Source organism: Esox lucius, chromosome 1, assembly GCF_011004845.1.
Source record: "Esox lucius isolate fEsoLuc1 chromosome 1, fEsoLuc1.pri, whole genome shotgun sequence".
In the NCBI taxonomy this organism is placed as follows: domain Eukaryota; kingdom Metazoa; phylum Chordata; class Actinopteri; order Esociformes; family Esocidae; genus Esox; species Esox lucius.
The window spans coordinates 6,155,294-6,183,054 of record NC_047569.1 but is presented as its reverse complement, the minus strand read 5'-3'; the positions used below and the strand labels follow the sequence as shown (position 1 = coordinate 6,183,054).

General features: G+C 44.3%; 1 protein-coding gene across 4 annotated transcripts in view; it reads right to left on the bottom strand.

The window, feature by feature from the left end:
* The window catches only part of LOC105009152 (rho guanine nucleotide exchange factor 26), a 31,303-nt gene extending 15,147 nt beyond the window's left edge, over positions 1-16,156 (bottom strand). The window contains exons 1-8 of one of the 4 annotated variants that reach the window (XM_034292604.1): positions 15,776-16,156; positions 14,006-15,290; positions 12,695-12,746; positions 12,440-12,582; positions 8,722-8,778; positions 7,384-7,544; positions 2,785-2,937; positions 1,535-1,667 (exon numbers count right to left, since the gene is read on the bottom strand). In XM_034292604.1, coding sequence (XP_034148495.1) covers positions 1,535-1,667; positions 2,785-2,937; positions 7,384-7,544; positions 8,722-8,778; positions 12,440-12,582; positions 12,695-12,746; positions 14,006-15,229 — 1,923 coding nt within the window. In that variant the 5' untranslated portion in view covers positions 15,230-15,290; positions 15,776-16,156. The remainder of the gene's footprint in view (positions 1-1,534; positions 1,668-2,784; positions 2,938-7,383; positions 7,545-8,721; positions 8,779-12,439; positions 12,583-12,694; positions 12,747-14,005; positions 15,291-15,775) is intronic. The other 3 variants (XM_034292605.1, XM_020049335.3, XM_029120110.2) reach the window with 3 other exon arrangements.
* Positions 16,157-27,761: the final 11,605 nt, after the last annotated feature.

Below are 27,761 nucleotides of genomic sequence, written 5' to 3'. Positions count from 1 at the left end.
CCCTCATTATTAGGTACACCGGCTTGTTAACACAAATGGCCAAACAGTGAGTCACGTGGGATGTGACTCAGTGCATGAATGCATGTGGACATGGTCGAGAGGCTTCCTTGTGATGATTCATCACCAAATAAACCCTTTTGGAATGAGGCAGAACAGCTAGGACCTCAGGATGGACCAAAACCCCCACAGTGTTTCCAGCACCTGTTGGAATCCATGCTGTGAAGAATTCAGGCTGTTCTGGAAGCAAAAGGTCCCACCCGACCCTAGACAGGTGTAACTAGCAGCTACCGAGTGTATATTCGCAATATAATATTAGTGTGTGTGAGTGGGTTCGTTTGTACATACAAATCAACCTGACAAAGCAACACTTTTGTTTTTGCCCCCATTTATCATGAGCTGAACTTTCTCTATGTACACAAAAGGCCTATTTCTCTCAAATATTGTTCACAAATCTGTCTAAATCTGTGTTAGTGAGCACTTCCACTTTGCCGAGATAATCCATCTACCTCACAGGTGTGGCATATCAAGATGCTGATTCGACAGCATGATTATTGCAGAGGTGTGCCTTAGGCTGGCCACAATAAAAGGACACTCTAAAATGTGCAGCTCCATCACACAGCACAATGCTACAGATGTTCACGGATGAATCCCGGTTTTCACTGTACAGGGCAGATGGCAGACAGCGTGTATGGCGTCGTGTGGGTGAGCGGTCTGCTGAAGTCAACGTTGTGGATCGAGTGGCCCATGGTGGCGGTGGGGTTATGTTATGGGCAGGCGTGTGTTATGGACAATGAACACAGGTGCATTTTACTGATGCCATTTTGAATGCGCAGAGATACCGTGACGAGATCCTGAGGCCCATTGTTGTGCCATTTATCCACCTCATATTGCAGCATGATAATGCACGGCCCCATGTTGCAAAATCCTGGAAGCTGAAAACATCCCAGTTCTTGCAGGGTCAGCATACTCACCCGGACATGTCACCCATTGAGCATGTTTGGGATGCTCAGGATCAGCGTATACGACAGCGTTGTCCAGGTCCTGCCAATATCCCCAAGAGTGAAACTGCACATTTTAGAGTGGCCTTTTATTGTGGCCAGCCTAAGGCACACCTGTCCAATAATCATGCTGTCTAATCAGCATCTTGATATTCCACACCTGTGAGGTGGACGGATTATCTCGGCAAAGGAGAAGTGCTCACTAACACAGATTTAGACAGATTTGTGAACAATATTTGAGAGAAAAAGGCCTTTTTTGTACATAGATTTGTACATAGGGCCTCAAGTCTTAGATCTTTGAGTTCAGCTCATCATAAATGGGGGCAAAAGCAAGCATTGCGTTTATAATTTTGTTCAGTGTATTTCATAAAAACATTGTAGCTATCTGCCTCTGTGTACAGTAAAGATGAATACAATTGTCCACCATGCGCTGTGACTAACGCCAACTTCAAAACGGCTCGAGCAGGCTAGTTTGCACGCGCATCGACTTGATTGGGTGGGCAGCTGTGTGACGTGAGATTAATGAGGTGACTCACGTCCATAAGCAGTGGCAGACGTGTGACTCTCTGCATGGGCAGGATCAGGAAGGAAATCATCGGGAGGTTCCGGCAGTCTGGGTGGGCCTCGATACGGATCAGCACCTCCTTGAACGCTGAACTCTTACTACTGCTGGGACACGCACACAACGTACACGAGCACACAACGTACACGCGCACACAACGTACACGCGCACACAACGTACACGCGCACACAACGTACACGCGCACACAACGTACACACGCACACAACGTACACATGCACACACACGCAGAGATGAGGGGTAAGTCACACAGAGTTCAAAGTTAACTATATTGGATGCTCCCTCTAAAATCCTGCAGGTCAGCCATGGTGAAGAGATGGCAGCCCATGCAGATTATTGTCTAATCCCAGCTGGAGGCAGTAAAACAAATATTTTTTACAAACATGACAATGGTTTTATTTGATTACCGAGCAAACTATATGAATCACTTTTGGAACTATAACCAGTCTACTCTGTCGAGAATATCTGAGTGTCGTGGAATGTTTTGTCAAATGTAGCCTATTTTTAAAACCTCATGAAATTGGTACATAAATATTGCTAGATGTAATGTAGTTTACATGTATTATTTTTCTTTAAAGTATTTAATGATGTTCCAATGTAGAGGGAGTGATGTATTCTTAAAGAGAGGCTTGATTAACGTGGTGGGCCATTGTGTTACAGTCACAAAATCCGGAGAGACACTCTAATGTAATTTGTTTTAACTGAATGTAGGCAAGCATTAAATGCCATATTAAGGCCATTGTCGAGTACATTATTTAAATAAAGAACAATTTCAATATAAATTTGCTATAGGAGTTGTTCCATTCATTTTGTTTGTACGGCACTCTGATACAGTAGGCCTGCATTATGCTCATATAGCCACAATATACCATCGGCTACTACTGTAACTGAGACCTTAACATAAAGGGGTTACACAGGGTATACAGCCTCAGTGGTCACTGTAATTGGAAGTTGTTCTGAATTTACTCTCAGGAGACCAGAAATGTGCCCAGTAACCCCTAAAAAGATCAGAGGGAACATTGGCTATGTATAAGATTTTGAGTTTCTTGAACCACTGTGCACACGTGCGTGTGTGTATGTATGCGTGCGTGCGTGCGTGCGTGTTTGTGTGTGTGTGTGTATGCGTGCGTGTGTGTATGTGTATGCGTGCGTGTTTATGCATGCGTGCGTGTTTGTGTGTGTATGCGTGCGTGCGTGCATACTCACACTAGCCTCTGCAGAGTCCTCTGTTGGTAGACCTCATTGGAGCAGTAGGTGATGTAGGGGTCAAAGTTGGACTGCGCGTGTCTGAACACTATATCGCTGATGTCGTCTATAACGATGTTCCGCTGGTGCTTGTCCTCTAACTCTTTAAAGAACCTGGTGAGACCCGTCGGAAAGAGATGGAGAAAAGAGGGAATGAGAGACACGGAGAGAAAGATGTTGAGTTGTGATGATGTAAAATTTGCGATGACACCTATGGGTAATGTATTGATAAGGAACAAATCCACTTCAGGACATTGAGTTCTGGCATTCAACAAATACCTCTTAGAAAAGACTAGCATGTCAGAGATTCCATACATTACAAAGGGTTGAGTCACGAGGATCTGGCTTTTTTTACGTCACTCATCCCCCTACACACCCACACACACCCACACACACACACAAACCCACACACACACACCCACACACACACACACCCACACACACACACACACACACACACACACAAAGACAGGAAGTGTCTCTGACACATCCGTCCCAACCACGCCATAACATCACTGGAGAGGAACACCCGGATTCCTTAAAATAGCCCGAGGGAACAATTAGCACCAAGCACGCAGGGCTTCCTCTTCCAGTCGACTTTATGCAGATGGCCGCTATAATGGTCGGCCCTGGCCCCCTTACAGGAAATGGTCGCACAGCCACAGGAAGTTGACCTCAACCAGTTTGGGCATGTTTCAACTCATCTGCAAAGACACCTATAGTGACCTTCCCCATCCGCTGACACTATTCTCTCACACACATACGCTCAAATGAGTGTTTCAAAAAGAACGTAGTGGAAAATGCGATCTCCATCCTCGGGATGTAACCCCTGGCCCCCAGGCCTTCCTGAAGCTGTGGTAAGTCCTCTGACTCGAACAGGTTACAGGGACAGATCACCACTGTCCAGAAGCCCCATGCTGTAGTGGACGGACTGACTGGCCCCGATGAACAAAAGTCATGGGACAAATGGGGTGACGAGAGAGGAGGTGAAAAGGCATCTGCCTGAGGTTTCAACGCGTTTCTGTTTCCGTGCATACGCCAGCACGGAAAACCCCAGTGGAGGAAAAACCCTCTCCATCCTTTCTAAACCCTCTGTATCTTTGATACAGATGGGGGATATTTTGTGATAGTCGCTGGCCAAAGTGTTTGATCCCGCTGCAACATTGTGGAAAATTGGGACGACAAGGTACATTGCGGTGAAAGTGAGTTGCAGTAGGGAGTGACAAGGGATTATGTCTGTTGATGGTTTGCTTAACTGAGCCTTCTCATTCTGTAAAAGTGTGCCAATTGGCAAAGAAAAACTGTCAATAATAATTACTACCACGCGTTTTTAAAGTAGTTTTGATCAATTGCCAGAAATCGCAAGAAACACATTAACAAACAAGCTACAACTTGCCAATGCTCATTAGAAGTTACTGAGTGGTCCATTTGGCAATGACATGGTGACTGTACAAATGGATCAGCATAATAATTATAACGCAAAAAAAAAGAAAAAGCGAGTAAAATCAGAGTACGACTGGGGGATGGCAAGTGCTTTACGTTTTCTGTGCTGGTGAGTGCGAGCCGAACCCCAGTGCTAACGCAGACAACCACAACCACCTTCCTGAGTCTGCAGGAAGCACACAAGAAGAAACAGGCTCTCTTGGGTCTCCTGGCCCAACCTTTTGGCTTTAGGGTGGGGGACCGAAAACTGTTTTTGTTCGAGGAGAAAAGCCATCTGAGACAAGCGAGAGGGCAAGAAACAAAATCCAGTTCAACCAGTGTTGCAGAAGGACCACATGCACACACACGCAGAGTCTGGTCGGTAAACGAGCTTTAGCTGTGACAGTTAAATCCAGACTAAAGCCCGAAAGTGTCTGGGCCTCTAGCCATGTTGACACCTCAGCAGCACCAAAAAATATGATGTTCTTCATGTCAGATCTGGATAAGATCTGCTCTCCACAATAGAAACGGGGGGGGGGGGGGGGGGGGGGGTTGGCGTCTGAACTCAGGACAAATCTCAGAACTGTGTGTTCACTTCCTAGATGTGGAAACTGACAGTTAAGCCACCGGACACAGGCGTTGACCATCATATTCCTTCTTTGAACGTTCAACCTAAAACCTACCCGTCATTGCCAAGTGCCCTTTGTTTCTCTAGATATATAACAAAACCCCGGGGCTACCTGATTTTAAAGTGTTAAAAATAGAATATATAGCAGTGAAACTTACATATTTGCAATATGGAAGGAACAAAACTAAAATGTAAACAACAAAGAATTACTCCTCGGACACCACAAAAGAACAACCAGATAGACAATTTCCAGTTTTTTGGGTACTAGGATAATTGATGCTCGTTTCTTCAAAACAAAAAGCAATAACATACGCGTCTGGTTAGACTATTGTCGATTTCTGCTTAACTCCATTGATGTCATCCACTTGCTTATTTAGGCTGCCTATTGCAGTTAGGGACAACGTTTCTGCTGGGAAAATGTGGCATTGATTACAGAGCAGGACTGGTCTGAGCACAGAACCGTTAGAGTGCCAGGGGCATCACACACAAAAACACACAAACGTTTGCTTTTCTATCCGTGTAGAGACCTTAAAAGCAATCAGCTATTTTCCCAATCCTTTATCCCTAAAGCTAACCCTAAGCACAAAAACCTAACCTATATGACTAAACTTCACATAATCCTACACCTAACTCCTAATGCCTATACGAAAAACTAACCCCAGTTCTAACGTTAACCCATATTGTACTATGTTCACAGAAATTAAACCCTTAGTTATTCGTTTATTTTAGGATTGGCATTTGTTAAGTATTTACATACACATGCCTTCATTACTTGAGAAATATAGAGAGTGTAAGCATTTGACACCACATTTGATATGCTCCTGGGACCTTGTGATGTTGGTTCTCAACGGTCCTATTCTGTACTTGCTTTGCCCTAACCACCTAGCCACATTGCTAGATATCACTGCTGTGTCTATTGTGCTGTTGAGTCAAAGGTCTCAGTTCAGTATCCATAATATAATTGGATTAATATTTGACCAACTGTTCTACTGAACTTCTGGACCAAAGTCCACACCAAGTTAAGACAATGTTCTCAGGAGGATGTTTATTGATAACAGGTAATAATGGTGAAGAATTAGTACTGCAATACACACATACAAACATACACACTCACATATATATCTGCCAGCATGAGCTAACCCAGGGGACAGTCACAGACATGAACACACTGTTCCAGAGTAACAAAGGTCCCGTGTGTGTGTGTGAATCTCTGTCTATAAGCCTGGTGTGTTTCCACGCAAAGCACCGCACAGCCCTGCCAGCATAAACACACACACAAACATCCGTCTGGGTTGGTCAAGCATGGCAAGAAAATTATGCGTCTGTCGTAGGACAAACACACACACACACACACACACACACACACACAGTCTCAGTCTGGGCATGAGGGTGACAGCGTGTCAACAGTAAGTCCATACATAGAGCAACCACTGACAAACTGTTGTCCAGGATCACGTGAAACATTTCTGTCAATCCCGACAGTGCATAGTGACCTTGTCAAATGCCACAGAAAATAGAAGAGCCTGGGCTGGCCATAGTAGCGGGAGTGTGTGGGTGTGTTTGTTTTACTCGTAGCATGTGTCGCAAGAAGGACCCATGAAGAGAAACATGGCCAGCCGTCGCTACACTCTAATGACTAAACTCACATTGCGCCTCCTGTGGCCACACCAACGCTCGGCTCCTCGCACACAAAAGTCATGAGCAGGAACAAGCTTGCGGAAATACAACAGCAAACTAAATCTCCTAATTGCATGCATGTGTGCACTCATAAAGCACCGGGTCAAGTCCAGTCAACAGGACCAATGTTGACTCTATTCAAACATGTCACAAGGCCAAACACTGAACAGTCCCAAACTGCCAAACTTCACAGTACTCATAATGGAACAGCAATTATGATTCAGTAGATGTTCGTTTCTTTTTTTGGTTGTTGTTTCTATCCGTTTATCAGTCTGTCATAACGTTCTATTTCTATTTTGTCTGCTTTGCAGTATCACTAGTCTTCTACGGGACTCTCATTGACCTCAAATCTCACAAAAGCATAAACTATGATACCCATGATCCCCTGCTCCTTAACTAAGGAGTGTTGCGGACTCTAACACGTGTGAAAAACATGTACAAATATAAAGGCTTTTTAATCTGTGCTATTTACAGGTGCATCTCCAAAAAATATATATATTCTGTAAAGATTGTTTTTTTTTCATAATTCAAATCAAAAAGTGACGGCTTTATATATTCTTGATTCATTACTCATAAAGTGAAATATTTCAAGCCATTATTTTTTCAATCTTGATGATTATGGCTTTTGGAAATAAAAAAATCCAGTATCTCAAAATATTCAGATAAATAATTGTAATATAGAAATGTCGACCTGATAAGAGCTCTAATCAGCTAATTAATCAGTATAGCGCTAAACAGTATTATTCTAACAGGCAAGTAACTTTTTCCTATGGTATCTTTGCTAATAATGTGACAATTGGGTACAAGTCCACACACACACATGCAGGACTTACTTCTTGCTGGCCTCGCACACGTCTGTGATGTTGGAGAAGAGGTGGTGGTGTTCGGTTTTGGTCATGGTATCGCTGAGATCTGAGGAGTTCTTAAACATCCGGATCAGAATCTCCAGACTGTGGAGGTAAGAGTGCTCTGACGAGATCAACTCAAATATGGCCTGAAAACACAGAGTTCGGGGTGGGCGAGAAAGTAATTAGATCCATCTGTTGGTATATGCCATTAAACAGCTGCTTTAATACAAAGCAAATTAGTCATGCATTGAATATAACCATTATTGTTTAGCTTTTTTTACACAAGACCACTTTGATATGTTGTGATCAACTCTTTAACAGTTCTCCAATTATAAAGGCCAAGATGTGGCATCCTAATTGAATTGCCCCCAATAACCTCATCCTGGGCTAACACGTAGAGGCTTCCTGGATTTCACTAACTCCACTGATCATGACCGCACAGAAGCCAGTCTAAATCAGGGCGTAAATGGAGCGCATTAACATAGCTCACATATTTCTGTGGTACACTAATATCCCAGCATTGGATTGCGCAACAATGTGTTAGGACGGCATGATGCTTTTGATATGTTATTTTGGCAGGGCAAAAGAGGGCATTTCACAAGGCATGCGAATATATACATTCAACTAAACACTGAGCCTGTATGTTCTCCTATGGGAATCCCTGTTTAAGTCAGAGCAATTCAACTTTTTAGTTCTTGTTCAATGACCAGGAAGACCAGGTTTGGTTTACTTAGTTGGTCTGGAGGGGTGCCTGCCTATTTGGGAGGAAGTCATGCAGTACCAGAAAAGGTTTTGCTTAAGCCTATATTCAAACTATGATACTTTTCTATGATCTATTTGTTTAGCTATCTGTGCAATATCCACTAGTTCATTTCTCTATGGTTATTTTTGTCCCATTTGTATACGGCCCATATCTCCTAACCTTCCAAGCATTTTTATACTCTGTACTCAATCAATCAATCAATCAAATTTATACTAAAATTACTTGTATATTTTCCTTATTACTATTGTATTTATATACTCAATTACATTGTTGTTGCGCTGTAGTAAAGGAACTGCCAAATAAGCATTTTGTTGAAGAGTCTATACCTTGTGTATACAGGTCATTTGATAATTCAAACATGAAACTTGGGAAGGGTTTGTAATTGCTACACAGGGTAGAGATAGATGAATTGAGCCATATACTGTATTTGATTTCAAATAGCAGAGTATGATGTAGGTACAGTAACTAGCTGCTTGGGTGAGTGTCTGTGCTCGTCCATCTTTAGGTCTCAGCCTGCATTAAAACACACAGACAGACACACCTAAATGAAATGCTGTTACCTCTTGTCTCTTCCGCTCCTCCTGGCTCAGCTTATCATAAAGTCCACTTTTCTTCACCTGCAGGAAAAACATAGTTAAGGATGTTTTCAGAAAATGTTAAGAAGGATTTTTTTATCTCTAAAGACACATATGCCTTTTGACTTCAGGACCCACATATTTGTTGAGATGTGAAGTGTAGCTCTAACATTTAAACCTAGAATTCTTAGTTGCTAAATCTATATTTTGTGTAATTATTAATTATGTCAATGGATGGCAGATGAATATCAATTATAAACCTGAGTTTAGCTCAACTGTTATACCCAAGCTGAAGCCAAAATATCAGTTGCCTTTAGTACAATATATGGAAAAAGGTTAATGTAAACACACTCTTTCTAGCCTTTTGTATTGTTTGCAAGTACCATGTTGATAACATGAATTTTAAGCCAAGGCACTTGTTTGTCTCACTCTGGATTTCTGAGTTGTGGTTGACTTTCTACAGCACCATCCTTTAGCTCATTAACAAAACACAAGCAAGTTGACTGCTTTATTCTATTGTTTCAAATAAGGATTTCAGCTTTAAGTTTTGTCATTGCAATTTGCTCTGAGGGCTAGGTTTCTGCTTTTAAACAACTGAGGGATTACTGGCACAGTAATGTGTGTTCAGCTGCCGCGCCTCTGTGTCCGCGCAACACGCACACACACAGTATCTCTGTGAAACAACAACAACAACGCACACACAGTTTGTCTGTAAAAGCAACAGGAAGTGATATCTGAGGACTGCGTTTGTTGTATCAATGTGTGGCGGTGCGCACGGTTACGGTTTGTGCGTTTTTGAAAAAGGGCACGAGCCTCTCGTGTTGCACGCACTCATGTAGGAGTCACCAGGAGTGCTTTCTGTTAAAGTCTAACCAGGTGACACAAACCTGCACGCTCTCATGTAGGAGTCACCAGGAGTGCTTTCTGTTAAAGTCTAACCAGGTGACACAAACCTGCATGCTCTCAGCCTCCTGAGGTTTTAGCGCAATAATATGTCATAATATGCACCAAACATTCCGTTCTGGTTTCAGGGTCGAACACACACTCAAATGCTTCCGTTTTTTTCCTGGGTCACAGACAAAGCACCACCAGGGTTAGTGTTTTCCTGGGTCACAGACTAAGCACCACCAGGGTTAGTGTTTTCCTGGGTCACAGACTAAGCACCACCAGGGTTAGTGTTTTCCTGGGTCACAGACTAAGCACCACCAGGGTTAGTGTTTTCCTGGGTCACAGACTAAGCACCACCAGGGTTAGTGTTTTCCTGGGTCACAGACTAAGCACCACCAGGGTTAGTGTTTTCATGGGTCACAGACAAAGCACCACCAGGGTTAGTGTTTTCCTGGGTCACAGACAAAGCACCACCAGGGTTAGTGTTTTCCTGGGTCACAGACAAAGCACCACCAGGGTTAGTGTTTTCCTGGGTCACAGACTAAGCACCACCAGGGTTAGTGTTTTCCTGGGTCACAGACTAAGCACCACCAGGGTTATTGTTTTCCTGGGTCACAGACAAAGCACCACCAGGGTTAGTGTTTTCCTGGGTCACAGACTAAGCACCACCAGGGTTAGTGTTTTCCTGGGTCACAGACTAAGCACCACCAGGGTTAGTGTTTTCCTGGGTCACAGACTAAGCACCACCAGGGTTCAGAACAACTCGTGCTGTTACACCAAAGAGTGCCGGCCCCCTCCCACCCACACACGTCTTCCCCAGAGGTCTGCTACTTACGCAAGACAAATGTAAGAGCCAAAAATCCCCCTCACTCCAACTTAAAAAGAAGTATTTTCTGCTTTCCCATCAACAGGTCTCTCCACTGCCAATTCGTCATCACTGTAGAGCAGCCTTCCGCACTTTCTTACAGAACGCATTCATTTTGCGTACTTTGACACCGCTGTTATGGAAATCAAACTGCCCCTCTGAGCCCCGACACACACAGACACACACACAGACACACACACAGACACACACACAGACACACACACACACAGACACACACACACAGACACACACACACAGACACACACACACAGACACACACACACAGACACACACACACACAGACACACACACACACACAGACACACACACACAGACACACACAGACACACATACATACATCCAAGGGTGTTTTAATGTGCGAGACTAATTCCCTAAAGGTCAATAAACATGTACTTATATATTGACAGTCATCCCTGGTCTCCTAGCAACCACGTTCACGCCAGGAACACTGAACTTTACCCCAGCTCCCCGTGCTTTTGGACTTTCCCTGAGAACCAAGAGGGACTGCAACGCATGGGACTGTCTGGGTAAGAGGTGAGCAACTTGCTGGAGTCACCTTACCCAATCCTCTGTCATATCCTAGCCAAAGGGAAAGGAGCAGGGCAAGTTATTTAACTCTCATCCTGGTGTCAACATTTCCAGGCACGTGGCATCCCCATGACCCTGCGAGGCACTGTTACTGGAAACTCAAGACTTCTAGGAAACTGAGACGAGTCGAAACTGAAATGGTGGGGAGAACCATTCTGCAGGTGTCCTGGGACGAGGCGTCACTCTTGACAATGTTGGCACTTTCATCCGTCCATCAAACACTGAATCAAACCATTCCCTCAATCCCAGGAGTATCAATATGTCTCCTCCTAGGAAACCCCAAAACCCACCCCCACCCCCACAGGTCTGACTTAAAGTCTGGTTTCAGTTACTGGAACAGGGAAAACAGCAGAGACTCCAACTAATGTGAAACACACCGGTCGGTCACAGAAGAAACCAGGCCCAGAGAGGCACAGATCTTCTGTGACGGAGACCATGGGACGTGGTCTGGACAATGTCATGCTATTGTCTCTCGATTTCTCCCGTCACCTTCCTTTCATCTCAAACTCAAAACATCTGGATGAATCAATCTTGGTGCAGAGTGTCAGCATCTGAGCTCTTGCACTACGGAGTCCTATCTTATGCCGTCGCTGCTGTGCAATGAGCAACATCTCAAGCAAGGGAGGTTTTTCAGCAATAGCGCACGGAGGGGTGTGGTATGTGGCCAGTACATCCCAGCTACAGGCCCTTCTTAGATGCAGTGTAATCGCTCCAGGTGGGACAATTCCCAGGTCGTTTCACAAGCAAAAGCATCGCTCTCCAATAAGAGTAAACACAGAAGGAAACGCTTATGTGGAAAACTACATTAGACCTCATTACTCTCTCTGTGTCCTTTTATCACGCCGCCCTGGCTCTGAACTGTATTACGTAACGATACGCTAACCAGAGTTACCATGCTGCTCTCTCAGGGAAGCATATTCCACATTTTTCTGCTGGGAAGACTCTCCAGAGTTTGCCAGCCGGCTGGCGCCGTGCCGGTCGGTGTGTTCCCAGTCTCCTTACCCAGACACAGATATTCCTGACCATCCCACTCTTTCCCTTCACCGCATTAACCCACATGTTATTTTATCTCTGTATTACATTCCTCTCTCTTTTTCTATTACTTTCTATAGGAGATTAGTAGAGACAGAAACACTGGAAGAGGCAGAGACAGAAACACAGGCAGAGGAAGCGACAGAGAAAGAGAGAGAAAGACACAGAGAAAGAGAGAGCTGTAGAAAAAAACAGTAAGCGGTACAGCCAGATCTGCTAGGATGACATTCTTTCCAGCTGGCGTTCCAAGCAGACAACGGGTCTGTGCATAGAGGCACTGCAAAATATGTGCGCGCGCCTGTGTCTCACCACACTGAGTTGGCTCCACGAGGTCCGTATAGGTCTGTACTGTACCACGATGCGCTCGTCCGGTTTGGGCTCCCTGGATTCAGAGTCCTCGTCAGAGTCATTGTGGAGGGCCTTCTCCTGGTAGTTCTGGTACAGCTCCTCCTCTGGAACCCATGCCACATACACACGCCAGGTCAGTCACGGCATCAGATATCTGGGTGTGAGTCTCAGTCGTTATGTGGTTTATTTAAATTATGATAGAACAGAGCCACTCACCTTCGCTGTCAAACGTCCTCTGGGTGATCAGTCCTTTCTTTTTATCAGGACTCTGAAAGAGAGAAAGAGCGAGACGTTCGCATGGGTAATTTCACTTTTGAAAATGTCTACATTTTTTGCTTTGGGAAGGTAAACATATATTTCCCTTGCCAATAAAGCCTTAAATCCCTTACAATTCTACATTCCTTGTATATAATTACTATATGCTGAACAATGAGATTATCACTTGATCGGTTAACGTGAGTATATTCAGCACAAAATCCTTATTTATTAGTCCGAACGGGTTCTGGATGAAATGTTGGTTGCGGGTAATTGATCTGACAACTACCTTAGAAGGCACTCACACCCAATCTTCTCCACCCATCACATCCACCTGTCACATTCTAAAGGCTGACTGTAAGAACGTCCCCTGTCACCTGATCTTGACCTCTGACTTTTTGGGCTTACTTCCATTTAATTACAAAGCAGTGGACTGGAGTGTGTCTGTGTTTCCACTGCAGTCCTAAGTCTTCACCATTGTTACCCTGTGTCAACACAAATCCTTCTGGCAACCTGCTGTCTTAACTTGTGTTTGATTTGGACTTTGGTCCGGATTAGAAGTTAGTAGAACAGTTATTCAAATATTAATCCAAGCATATTATGGATATTGAGACTTTTGACATAACAACAAAGCAGTTATGGAATATGATATTTGAAAAAGACCCATGAGAAACCAGGCGACAATTAAAAGTCTCAAATGAAAGCAAACAATCAACATCTTTTAAAACATTGAAGGATATATGTACTTATGTACTTATATTTAGAATTAAAATCCATTCCAAAACTAATGAATACTGAAAGGCATTCATTTCTGGTCCAAAATAAAGTAAAATACAGGATGTGCAGAATAATAACCTTTTATGCAAAGGAGGATATAGAATTTTCCTATTTCTGTGTACCTGTTTAGGATACATCACATGATCACAATACAGATATAATATCCACAACTTTGCCTTTCTGAATAGTACAGATCAGGGACCTATGATGTCCTTTGGTAACCTGACATTGATCTACTTCCACTTACTGTGGATCAATAAACAAAATACAGTAATTTTTTTCAAGCTCTAAATGTCCTATCATAGTTGATTCTTTCTATATACATCAATGCATAATAATTAAGATTCGATACATAATAACATTTTAGGATAAAATGGTCACATAAAAAACCTAGAGGGACTGTGCTGTTATTCTGTTAGGAGACATTAGATTTGCCCTAAATGCGTTTTTGTGTAAAATGTCAGTGGAAGAACGACTAAACCAAAGTCATCCTACCTTGATCATCTTCACAGGACTGGTGGGTTTCTCCCTGTCCTCCTGTGGTCCTTTGAACGCGGGATGAGAGAGCCGATGAGCCTTGGGGTCTTCGGACGGCGACTCCAGATCGACCCCGCTCACCACGGCCTTCCGGTATGACGTTGACCTCAACCCCCTCTTAAGAGCCCCTACGTCCTCACCATCCTCGTCCTTCTCGGTCCCGCCGCCCGTGGAGAAGAACGTCCCACTCTCCACCATGCTGAGCGCTCGCGGGGTGCGCTTGGCTGTATCCAGGCCCAGCAGACCTCCCAGGCCCTGGCTCTGTGGCCCGCCAGGAGGGGCCTTGCTTAGGGACGCCAGACCCTTCGGGATCAGCTGCTGGGTGCCGATCTTCCGGGCAGCAGCACTGTGGGTGCTGAGGACGACGGAGGGCGGGGGAGAGATGGAGGGCGACACGGAGTGGGTGGGGGGCGGAGACGGCGCCGACTTGCCAGCCGGGGAGGGGGTGCGGGGCGTGGGGGGGTCGGAAGGGCTGCTGTGGGTGGAGGCGAGGGAGGACAGCGAGTGGATGCTGGAGGTTGAGCTGTGTGACGGGGTGGGGGTCCGGAGCCCAGGGGGAGAGGGGCGCGGGTCTGGGGTACGGTAGGCGGAAAGTGAGGCCTGGTTATGGTTGTGGTAATGGCTGTTGTTATTGGGGGTGACCGGGGGCGATGAGTGCTTGAGGTGGTGGCGGTCGGTCGGCGAGGGGCTTGTCCCGAAGACGATCTGGTCCCGGTGCGTGGCGAGGGTGAACGGGCTGGAGAGGCGCTTCAGCTTGTCCGACCACGCAATCTCCACGTTGACTATTTTATCAACACTCCCTCCCTGATACGCCTTATTGTCCAGGGACGCCGGCTTATCCGACTCAGTCTTGAACCTGGACAGGGAGAAACGTCCGTTGGAGAAAGGTCCGATACTTATACTCCTGACCACCCTGGCCTTCCTGGGGGGTTTGTTGAGAACATGCTTCACAGTGGCAGTCCCTGCTGTCGGCGTGGCCACCAGTCGTTCGGCCGGCTGGCTTATTGTGAAGCTGCTCTTGTTGTCCTTCATGGGGAAATCCTTCACGCAGAGTCCTTCAATCTGGTAACTGAGGGGCCGGGCTTTGCTAGGGTCCCGGGGGCCGGTGTGGTTGGCCGAACGACGCTTCCACAGCGGAGTGATGTTATTGTTGGACAGATCCACCTCGTTCCCGCCCTCCATGTCAACGGCTCGTCTTTTCCTTCTCACTGCGGAGCTGGAGTCTCGTCTGACCGACGATTCACTGTGAAAACATCCCAACCACACAGAGAACTGTTATCAGCCTCTGGTTGAAAACGCACAGATGTCAATCAAAATCATTCTAAATCCAAGTCAGTGAGAGAGCAGAAAGCGAGTCCTCATTTTTCAGAGTTACACGTTAATAACTGTGTAAGGTTAGTGGTTGGGTTGGTCATTGGTTATCTTTACCACCTCACCAAATGTTACCATGAACACTAGTCTAATATAGGAAAATAACAGATTCCTTTAGTGACCTTTCTACCGGATCACTGGTAATAAGTAATGCAGTCGACAGAAAAAAGTCCAACATTTTAAATTTGCCAACAGTTGTTTAAGTTACATTAGGTGCTGTGTAAATCAATTGTAAAATATTCGTACATTATCTATCCAGAAGTCTGGGTATTGTAACCACGGAGTTACAGAAAGTGTGGGTAACAATGTTGCAAGTTAAGATTTACCAGTACCCCGTGAGGGATAAGCCCGACTTACCTTGCTATTGACTTGCGTTTCCCAGCGTAATAGCAGCATTGTTTCTTTGCGCTGTAAATCTAAATATACGCGTGAAAGTCCTCAACACGTTTTAAATCCGATTTTTCGGGTAACCTGTTCCTTTTGTGCAAAAACGTCGTCTGATATCTGTAATCCAGGGACAGGGTGCTGCCCTTTCACCGTATCTCGAACTACAGCATATCGGTGTGTTCTCTTCAAGTGAACCAAATTGTGTGTGTTCAGAATCCTGTGAACGCGGGGATAGCTACAGGAGTAGGCGGAATGTCGATTGACAAACAGAAGCCTTCCCAAGTTCACGTGACGTCATGTACTCCACTATTCGGCCGAATCCAACTGTTATCTTTTATTTAGACTAGAAATAAATATATCAGGCGTGCGCCTTAGCATTGCAGTTGAATTGTATACGCTATGAGATGTTTTTGATAATGTAGGATACAGTAAAAAAAAAAATCACACTGTCCATTTTGAGAAAATACACCTACATGTCGCGGTTGGACCAGGGTTTGTAAGGTGTGCAACAAGTTCACTATCTACATTATGTTCACTTGTGAAATAGCGCCACTCCGTGGTTCTTAAACGTTATGCGTTACATTACCGGCCAGAGGTGACCAAACATTTTCATGTCACGTACTCATAAACATATCCTCAACACCAACGGTTCTTAATCCAGTAGTATACATACAAGATACTGTAATTCCTTTAATTCAAGTATTTGTTTTACAGGTATACAAAGTTAATTTGCAAGGACCCTCATAACCCCAACAGCATTCTTGGTTATGGTATAACGTTTTCATTTTACATGCTAAGGACAATATATAGGTGTGTGTATCTTAGTTGATTTCAATAACTTTTAATTTGCTCTGGATGTCTTTCATAAACTAGTGAACATTTACTTGAAAATGATCATTTTCAAAATATTTATTTTAAAGCATGCTGGGATATGAGCGGTGAGTATATTCTACACATGAATTCCCTTTTGATGTACACATTTACATTTGTTGGTTACGGCTGACCTGCACTGCTCTACTAGCACTTTAAGAGTAATGCATTTTATAACTCATTTTAAATAGTTTATATTTTGTCATTTGTTACAGGCAGGGCCATTTTAATGAACAGGTTTACCAGGGCTGTTGGCCTGGGGCCCCAGCTGGCAGAGGGCCCCACACTAGCCTGGATCATGCGGACTAGCTCCCAGTCACAGCAGAGGACCAAGATACGGCTACTGTGTCAGGTTTAGTATAAGCTAGGAGGGGACCAGATAGGATACAATGACATTATTTTCACAAACAAATGAGCAATAAATAGGCATTAACTTAGTTTATCCAGGCCAGAGGGACAGTGCGCAAGTTTGCCTAGTGTAAAATTCAGACAGACATTTTCTGTTTCCGTGCAATACTGAATGGTATATTGCAAATAACGTTTAACCGTAGGCTTAATTTATGTGAGGGTTTTCAATTGAGCCAGACTGGAATTATTTTTTATTATATTTGCTAAATGAATAACAGGGGGGGATTGCCCTTTAGCTTTTAGAAAACATTACTTCTGCATTCCATGCACTTGATTGGTCAAGACACTGAAAATGCAGCAGCGCTCCAATGTGAAGGATAGAAATACAAGCAAATTAGTCTTGCTTTGCCACATGTAATGCTTTGTGCCAATATATTTAAACTTTCCTTTTTAAATACCGTGTCAAAGTCTGCCTCATTTCACATTTTCCAGCAACCTTGGTTAGGCACTCTGCTACCATTATTGAAATATGTCTTGTCATTAGTGGTGACCTGACTACCAGGCTGACATCACATCATCATCAGCTGTTGTAGACACATGGCTTTAACAAGGACAGATCAATAGCTGATTAATGAATATAGACCTATATTTAAATGTTTACCTTTCAGTGAAGCGCAATATTATAAATTTGAACATATTACACCAATTTATAGGTCTCTGCACTTGCTCCCTGTATCTCATAGAATAGATTTTAAGATTTTGCTACTTGTCTATAAATCAATGAATGGTTCAGGGCCAAGTAACATCTCAGACCATCTCTTTCAGTATGAACCTTCTAGACCCCTCAGGTTGTCACGGTCTGATTTGCTAACTGTTCCCAGAGTAATGACAAAGGTCTATGAGGCAGAGTTTAGTCATTATGCTGCGCAGAGTTGGAACAAACTGACAAGCTCTAGCTCCCACTTTTAAATCTATGCTGAAAACCTATATGTTTTCTTATGCCTTTTAGTAAGCTTTTTTGATAATCTATTAGCTCTTTTAAATGTGTTGTTTTTATTTGTTTGCTTTGTCTTTCAACTAATTTTACTTTGTCTAATGTTTTTTTTTTTTCTAATGTAAATCATTTTGAAATGCCCCTGTGTATGAAATATGCTATACAAATAAACTTGCCTTGCCTTGCTTTACTGGAATAGGTGTTACGAAGAATTCAGTGACTGTGCAAATTCAGTGTGCCTGTTGAAAGTGCGCATGCGCCTCCATCTAATATTCCTTTCTGTCAACGTGAGCGTGTGATATCTTGCACACTTGTTGCTTCTGGCTCCCGACAGTGTCTTCATTCTAAAAAGGGTTCCAGGTAGGGGTGTCGCGATATACCGCTATATACGATAACCGTGATATTAAAAAAATGAAATATTGATATCATATTAATAATACACATGATAATATCGTATCCATCCATCCATCTTCTTCCGCTTCATCCGGGGCCGGGTCGCGGGGGCAGCAGTCTAAGCAGGGATGCCCAGACTTCCCTCTCCCCAGACACTTCCTCTAGCTCTTCCGGGGGGACACCGAGGCGTTCCCAGGCCAGCCGGGAGACATAGTCCCTCCAGCGTGTCCTAGGTCTTCCCCGGGGTCTCCTCCCGGTGGGACGGGACCGGAACACCTTCCCAGGAAGGCGTTCCGGAGGCATCCGAAACAGATGCCCAAGCCACCTCAGCTGACCCCTCTCGATGTGGAGGAGCAGCGGCTCTACTCTGAGCTCCTCCCGGGTGACCGAGCTTCTCACCCTATCTCTAAGGGAACGCCCAGCCACCCTGCGGAGAAAGCTCATTTCGGCCGCCTGTATCCGGGATCTTGTCCTTTCGGTCATGACCCAAAGCTCATGACCATAGGTGAGAGTAGGAACGTAGATTGACCGGTAAATCGAGAGCTTCGCCTTGCGGCTCAGCTCTTTCTTCACCACGACAGACCGATACATCGACCGCATTACTGCAGAAGCTGCACCGATCCGTCTGTCAATCTCCCGTTCCATCCTTCCCTCACTCGTGAACAAGACGCCTAGATACTTAAACTCCTCCACTTGAGGCAGGCACTCTCCACCAACCTGAAGTGAGCAGGCCACCCTTTTCCGACTGAGGACCATGGCCTCCATGGTCCTCAGCAATCCCCGAACCCGGTGGTGGACACCGGAAGTAAGGGATGCCGTCAAGCTGAAGAAGGAGTCCTATCAGGCCTGGTTGGCTTGTGGAACTCCTGAGGCAGCTGACGGGTACCGACAGGCCAAGCGGACTGCAGCCCGGGTGGTTGTGGAGGCAAAAACTCGGGCCTGGGAGGAGTTCGGTGAGGCCATGGAGAAGGACTATCGGCTGGCCTCGAAGAGATTCTGGCAAACCGTCCGGCGCCTCAGGAGAGGGAAACAGTGCCCTACCAACGCTGTTTACAGTAGAGGTGGGCAGCTGTTGACCTCAACTGGGGATGTCGTCGGGCGGTGGAAGGAGTACTTCGAGGATCTCCTCAATCCCGCCGTCACATCTTCCATTGAGGAAGCAGAGGATGAGGGCTCAGAGGTGGACTCGTCCATCACCCGGGCTGAAGTCACTGAGGTGGTCAAGAAACTCCTCGGTGGCAAGGCACCGGGGGTGGATGAGATCCGCCCTGAATACCTCAAGTCTCTGGATGTTGTGGGGCTGTCTTGGTTGACACGCCTGTGCAACATCGCGTGGCGGTCGGGGACAGTGCCTTTGGGATGGCAGACCGGGGTGGTGGTCCCTCTTTTTAAGAAGGGGGACCGGAGGGTGTGTTCCAACTACAGGGGGATCACACTTCTCAGCCTCCCCGGGAAAGTCTATGCCAGGGTTCTGGAGAGGAGAATACGGCCGATAGTAGAACCCCGGATTCAGGAGGAACAGTCTGGTTTTCGTCCGGGCCGTGGAACACTGGACCAGCTCTATACCCTCTACGGGGTGTTGGAGGGTTCATGGGAGTTTGCACAACCAATCCACATGTGTTTTGTGGATTTGGAGAAGGCATTCGACTGTGTCCCTCGCGGCATCCTGTGGAGAGTGCTTCGGGAATATGGGGTCCTGGGTCCTTTGCTAAGGGCTGTCAGGTCCCTGTACGACCGAAGCAGGAGCTTGGTCCGCATTGCCGGCAGTAAGTCAGACTTGTTCCCAGTGCATGTTGGACTCCGGCAGGGCTGCCCTTTGTCACCGGTTCTGTTCATAATTTTTACCTCCAAATAATATCGTATTCACTAGGCAAAACTAAAGTTGTATTTTTCCAAAAGCCCCTCTTTTTTTTTGATTATTCTTATTCATGTCACGAGACAAAAGATGCATGTCCTTAAACAAGGAGACTGGACCTATGTACTGGCGTTGTATTCAACTTGTTAGCACCACTAGAACCCCTGGGAGATCTGCAAAGACCCGCTGTTTTTGTAGCCTATTCACATGGAAAAATGTACTAGTATTTTTCCAAAAACTCCTTTCATTTTTTCCATAGCTTATTCATGGACAAACGATGCATGTGATCAAACTACAAGTCTGGACCTATACACTAGAGTTTGAATTAATGCCTTTTTGTAGCCTATTCACTGGGTGAAAATGTTTAGTATTTTTCCAAAAACACCTATCCGTGTTAGGCCTTGTGTTTAGCAGTTCCCCATGTTGCCTTTTCAATATCCATTAAGTGTATTTGTTCCCGGGTCCCCCGGGAGATACTGTGGGAGGTGCTGCGGGAGTATGGGGTGAGGAGGTCCCTTCTGAGGGCTATCCAATCCCTGTACATCCAAAGTGAGAGCTGTGTTCGGGTTCTCTGTAGTAAGTTGGACTCGTTCCAGGTGGGGGTTGGCCTCCGTCAAGGCTGCGCTTTGTCACCAATCCTGTTTGTAACTTTTATGGACAGGATATCGAGGCGTAGTCGATGTGGGGAGGGGTTGCAGTTCGGTGGGCTGGGGATCTCATCGCTGCTTTTTGCGGATGATGTGGTCCTGATGGCATCCTCTGTCTGTGATCTTCAGCACTCACTGGACCGGTTCGCAGCCAAGTGCGAAGCGGTTGGGATGAGGATTAGCACCTCTAAATCTGAGGCCATGGTTCTCAGCAGGAAACCGATGGAGTGCCTCCTCCAGGTAGGGAATGAGGCGTTACCCCAAGTAAAGGAGTTCAAGTATCTCGGGGTCTTGTTCGCAAGTGAGGGGACAATGGAGCGGGAGATTGGCCGGAGTATCGAAGCAGCGGGGTCGGTATTGCACCGTTGTGACGAAAAGAGAGCTGAGCCGGAAGGCAAAGCTCTCAATATACCGGTCAATTTTCGTTCCTACCCTCACCTATGGTCATGAAGTCTGGGTCATGACCGAAAGAACAAGATTGCGAGTACAAGCGGCTGAAATGTTTTTTTTTTCAGAAGGGTAGCTGGCTTCTCCCTTGGGGATAGGGTGAGAAGCTCAGCCATCAGTGAGGAACTCGGAGTAGAGCCGCTGCTCCTTTGCATGGAAAGGAGCCAGTTGAGGTGGTTCGGGCATCTGGTAAGGATGCCCCCAGGACGTCTCCCTTGGGAGGTGTTCCAGGCACATCCAGCTGGGAGGAGACCTCGGGGTAGGCCCAGGACTAGGTGGAGAGATTATATTTTGACACTGGCCTGGGAACACCTCGGGATCCCCCAGTCAGAGCTGGCAAATGTGGCTCGGGAAAGGGAAGTTTGAAGATGAGATGAGTAATTGTTCTTTTTGTATGCTTTTATATTTTTATTTGCAGACTTATAGTTACAGACTCTCTCCACCTCAATACACTCGTATTTTGAGTGTAATTAGGTTACCTGAAAAGAGAAAAAAAATTCACTTCAAATTTTCTATAGATACCACGATAATTATGATTTATTTTGGCCACGATAATCGTATAGTAAAAATCTGATATCATGACAGCCTTAGATCCAGAAAGCGTTTGGTTACCTAAGCTTGTTTGCTCTGCAATATAAGCTTGTGGTATTTGCGATCTGTAGATCTTTTTTTTAACAGCCAAAAAAAGGATATATTTTACAATATATTGTGTTGTTTAACATATGTGTAAGTAGTATTGTTTCAATGACAAATGCTGTGTTTGCATCAGCTAGCACAGCCAGTCAAAGCAACTGGGGATCTAACGTTAGTTCGCCAATTCAATTTGTTGGACTTCTTTCAATAATAACTAGCTACCCATACAGAAAATACACGTATTTTAAATATATTATCTGAATACATTTGCTAAATGTATGTCAAAGTGTTGCAATTGGCCGCTTAAATATGTTGATACTTTTTTTTATTAATATAAACATCGTTTTGGGGCTCTGTTACAAACCCGCAACCTTTGGAATACGCATTGCCTAAGTATATCTTTGTGATTTAGATTAAATGTATTTCAACACCTAAAAGAGGTGTTTCATTAATATGTCAGTAATGATGAACATTTTGAAGGTGTTGGTTGTATATTCAGGTCAGCTGTGAAGTGATATAAAATACAACAAGCCTTACATCAATGTCATTTTGGACTGTGAACATAAATTGTTTAAGCAGTATACTTAGCATGCACATCTCATGGTGAAATAACAGTTTTTGTACTTCTGAGCTGGGAATATGGATTAAGTTAAATTTGTGTATATACACTCACCTAAAGGATTATTAGGAACACCATACTAATACTGTGTTTGACCCCCTTTCGCCTTCAGAACTGCCTTAATTCTATGTGGCATTGATTCAACAAGGTGCTGAAAGCATTCTTTAGAAATGTTAGCCCATATTGATAGGATATCATCTTGCAGTTGATGGAGATTTGTGGGATGCACATCCAGGGCACGAAGCTCCCGTTCCACCACATCCCAAAGATGCTCTATTGGGTTGAGATCTGGTGACTGTGGGGGCCATTTCAGTACAGTGAACTCATTGTCGTGTTCAAGAAACCAATTTGAAATGATTCAAGCTTTGTGACATGGTGCATTATACTGCTGGAAGTAGCCATCAGAGGATGGGTACATGGTGGTCATAAAGGGATGGACATGGTCAGAAACAATGCTCAGGTAGGCCGTGGCATTTAAACGATGCCCAATTGGCACTAAGGGGCCTAAAGTGTGCCAAGAAAACATCCCACACACCATTACACCACCACCACCAGACTGCACAGTGGTAACAAGGCATGATGGATCCATGTTCTCATTCTGTCTACGCCAAATTCTGACTCTACCATCTGAATGTCTCAACAGAAATTGAGACTCATCAGACCAGGCAACATTCTTCCAGTCTTCAACTGTCCAATTTTGGTGAGCTCATGCAAATTGTAGCCTCTTTTTTCCTATTTGTAGTGGAGATGAGTGGTACCCGGTGGGGTCTTCTGCTGTTGTAGCCCATCCGCCTCAAGGTTGTGCGTGTTGTGGCTTCACAAATGCTTTGCTGCATACCTCAGTTGTAAAGAGTGGTTATTTCAGTCAAAGTTGATCTTCTATCAGCTTGAATCAGTCGGCCCATTCTCCTCTAGCATCAACAAGGCATTTTCGCCCACAGGACTGCCGCATACTGGATGTTTTTCCCTTTTCACACCATTCTTTGTAAACCCTAGAAATGGTTGTGTGTGAAAATCCCAGTAACTGAGCAGATTGTGAAATACTCAGACCAGCCCGTCTGGCACCAACAACCATGCCACGCTCAAAATTGCTTATATCACCTTTCTTTCCCACTCTGACATTCAGTTTGGAATGAAATCATTCAGGAGATTGTCTTGACCAGGACCACACCCCTAAATGCATTGAAGCAACTGCCATGTGATTGGTTGATTAGATAATTGCATTAATGAGAAATTGAACAGGTGTTCCTAATAATCCTTTAGGTGAGTGTATTTTTAATAGATATCAAAATAAAATATATGGAATAAAGTCTATAAGTTGTCCACCCATCAATCAAAATACATAATACCTGAATTTACCAAACTCACACTGTTATTGTTTCGCTACCTAACCACCATATTCAATGGATTTAATTCAATCTAAGTGTATTTTCAATCATTAAAGAGGGTACACCATTTCTGCTAGGCAACGGCGAAATCGGTGCCCAGTGTCATTCAAAATATATTTTAGCTAAATTTACCAAGGTCATAGTTATTTATCTTCTCCCTCACCAACGTATTTAATAGGTTGGATAATATTTTCATTTAGATATGGAGATATTCAATCAATCAATCAATCAAAATTTATTTATAAAGCGCTTTTTACAACAGCAGTTGTCACAAAGTGCTTTACAGAGACACCCGGCCTTAAACCCCAAGGAGCAAACAACAGTAGTGTTGAATTTCAGTGGCTAGGAAAAACTCCCTAAGAAGGTCGAATTTTAGGAAGAAACCTAGAGAGGACCCAGGCTCAGAGGGGTGACCACTCCTCTTCTGGCTGTGCCGGGTGAGATATTAAGAGTCCAATTGGAATAATAAATACATTTCTCTTGGCTAAATCCAGAGTATATTTGATTTTAGACTAGGTCAGAAGTATGACCAAGTGGACAAGGACAGGAACAGCAACGGTCCCCCCAAACCAGGTAATCCGCAGGTGTGGACCAGGACCTCATCTCCTTCTAAAATTTAAAATTGGAGGAAACTGAGAAAAGTTAGTAGTACATCCCTCATGTCCCCCAGCACAATAATATAGCAGCGTAACACCTTGGAAACTGAGACGGGGGGGTCCGGTGACACTGTGGCCCTACCCGGGGGAGGCCCCGGACAGGGCCCAACAGGCAGGAAATCAATCCAACCACATTGCCAGGCATCAACCAAAGGGACACCCACCAACCGCAACCCCCCTGAATGAGGGCCGAGTATTGCTAGTAGCGTACAGCCCAACTGCACAAGTGTGCAATAGAGAGTCAACAACAAGCCAGTGACTCTTCCCCCGAAGGGCATTGGAGGGAGGGCATCCCAGTGGCGACGAGAGCCCACCTGGCAAGACAGCAAGGGTGGACAGTATCAAGCCTACTGGTCACCTTCACGCCCCCGGGCCAGGCTACACCTAATTATAAACCGTGCTGTAGAGATGAGTTTTTAGTAGACACTTGAAAGTTTGCACTGAGTTTGCATTTCTAACCTTAATTGGCAGATCATTCCACAGGAGTGGAGCTCTATGAGAAAAGGCCCTGCCGCCAATTGTTTGTTTAGAAATTCTAGGTACAATTAAAAGGCCTGCGTCTTGCGATCTAAGGTTACGTGTAGGTATATATGGCTGGATCATTTCAGCAAGGTAAGTAGGAGCAAGTCCATGTATTGATTTATAGGTTAAGAGTAAAACCTTAAAATCAGCCCTAACCCTAACAGGCAGCCAATGTAAGGATGCCAGGACAGGAGTAATGTGTTCAAATTTTTTTGTTCTAGTTAGGATTCTAGCAGCTGTGTGCAGCACTAATTGAAGTTTATTTATTAATTTGTCTGGATAACCAGAGATAAGAGCATTGCAGTAATCTAATCTAGAAGTAACGAAAGCATGGATTAATTTTTCTGCATCAGTTTTTGATAGGAAGTTTCTAATTTTTGCGATGTTTCGAAGATGAAAATAAGCAACTCTTGAGACATATTTTATATGTTCTTCAAATGAGAGGTCAGGGTCAAGGGTAACGCCAAGGTTTTTTACAGTTTTTTGGGATACGACCATGCAGCCGTCGAGGTTCACAGTGAGATCTGCTAACAACGCTATTTGTTTTTTGGGTCCTAAAAGGAGCATTTCTGTTTTATTTGAGTTTAAGAGCAAGAAATTCTCTGTCATCCACTTCCTAATGTCTGAAACGCATGCTTCCAAAATAGCTAATTTAGGGGCTTCTCCATGCTTCATTGAAATATATAACTGTGTGTCATCAGCATAACAGTGAAAGTTAATATTGTGATTTCGGATTACATCGCCCAGAGGGAGCATGTATAGTGAGAAAAGTAATGGGCCCAGAACCGAGCCTTGAGGAACTCCAAAGCATACCTTTGACTTGTCAGAGGATATGCCATCCACACTAACGAACTGATATCTTTCAGATAAATAAGATTTAAACCAGGCTAGAACATGTCCACGTAGCCCAATATTGGTTTCCAGTCTCTCTAAGAGAAGGGAGTGATCAATAGTGTCAAAAGCAGCACTAAGATCAAGAAGCAACAGGACGGATGCGGAACCTTTGTCTGAGGCCATTAGAAGGTCATTTGTTACCTTCACGAGTGCAGTCTCAGTACTATGATGGGATCTAAAACCAGACTGGAATATTTCATAAATGTTTTTTGTCTTTAGGAAGGCATTCAGTTGTTGGGAAACACATTTTTCTAAGATTTTTGAGAGGAACGGGAGGTTCGATATTGGCCTATAATTGTTTAATATGTCGGGATCTAGATTAGATTTTTTTTAGAAGAGGCTTAATTTCCGCAATTTTTAGTGAGTTTGGTACGCATCCGGAGGAAAGGGAGCAATTTATTATGTTCAGCATTGGCTGACCTAGCACAGGAAATAACTCCTTAAGTAATTTTGTAGGAATCGGGTCTAGCTGAGAGTTTGTGGGTTTAGAACTCATTACAAATTTTGTAAATGTGTCGAGCGATACGGTATCAAAAAACTCAAGTGTCCCCATTGACACCTGATCAGGGAGGCTCCGGAAATTTTCCGGACAACCGAGATTTTTAGGACCATAACTATTTAGGGATTCAGTTATTTGTTTTCTAATGGTGACGATCTTTTCATCAAAGTAGTTCATGTATTCATTACAACTAAAGTGAAGACCCACTTCACATGCTAAGCTTTGCTTTTTTGTTAACTTTGCAACTGTATCAAAGAGAAATTTTGGATTGTTTTTGTTCGCCTCAATCAGGTTGGAGAAATAAGCTGATCGAGCAGACGTGAGTGATTTTCGGTATTGTACTGTACTGTCTATCCAGGCTAGTCTAAATACTTCCAACTTGGTGGAGCGCCACTTTCGCTCCAATTTTCTGGAGGCTTGCTTAAGTGCTCTAGTATTGTCGGTGTACCAAGGAGCAAGTTTCTTGTTGCGTATTTCTTTAGTTTTTAGTGGTGCAACTATGTCTAATGTATTTCGCAGTATTGAGTTTAGATCCTCGATTTGATCGTTTACAGATTTATTTACTCTGTCATTTAAGAGCGAACTAGTAAGAATATCAAGGAATTTATTTGTAATCCGAGAATTTATAGTACGGCTTTTGAAACTCATTGTTTGGGGGGCAAGTGAATTTCTTGTTTTAACGGTAAATGTAATAAGACAGTGATCCGATAATCCAGGATTTTGGGGGTAAATTATTAGATCTACAATATCTATTTCTCGTGACAGGACTAAATCTAAGGTGTGATTGTGGCAATGTGTTGGACCTGAGACATGTTGGATGAAACCCATTGAGTCGATTATGGCTTGAAAGGCTTTTTGAAGAGGATCATGGGGGTTTTCCATATGGATATTGAAATCGCCAAAAATTAGAATACTATCTGCCATGACTACAAGGTTAGACAAGAATTCTGGAAACTCATTGAGGAACAATGTGTATGGCCCGGGGGGCCTATAAATAGTAGCTATGTAAAATGATTTATCGGCCTGGTTAACTTTCATGAGTAAAACTTCGAAAGAATGAAACTCTGTGATATGTTTGAGAGTAAGTTTATATTTACTGTCATAAATATTAGCGACACCCCCTCCTTTTCGGGATGCACGAGGGATATGATCACTAGTATAGCCAGGAGGAGAGGCCTCATTTAAGGCAGT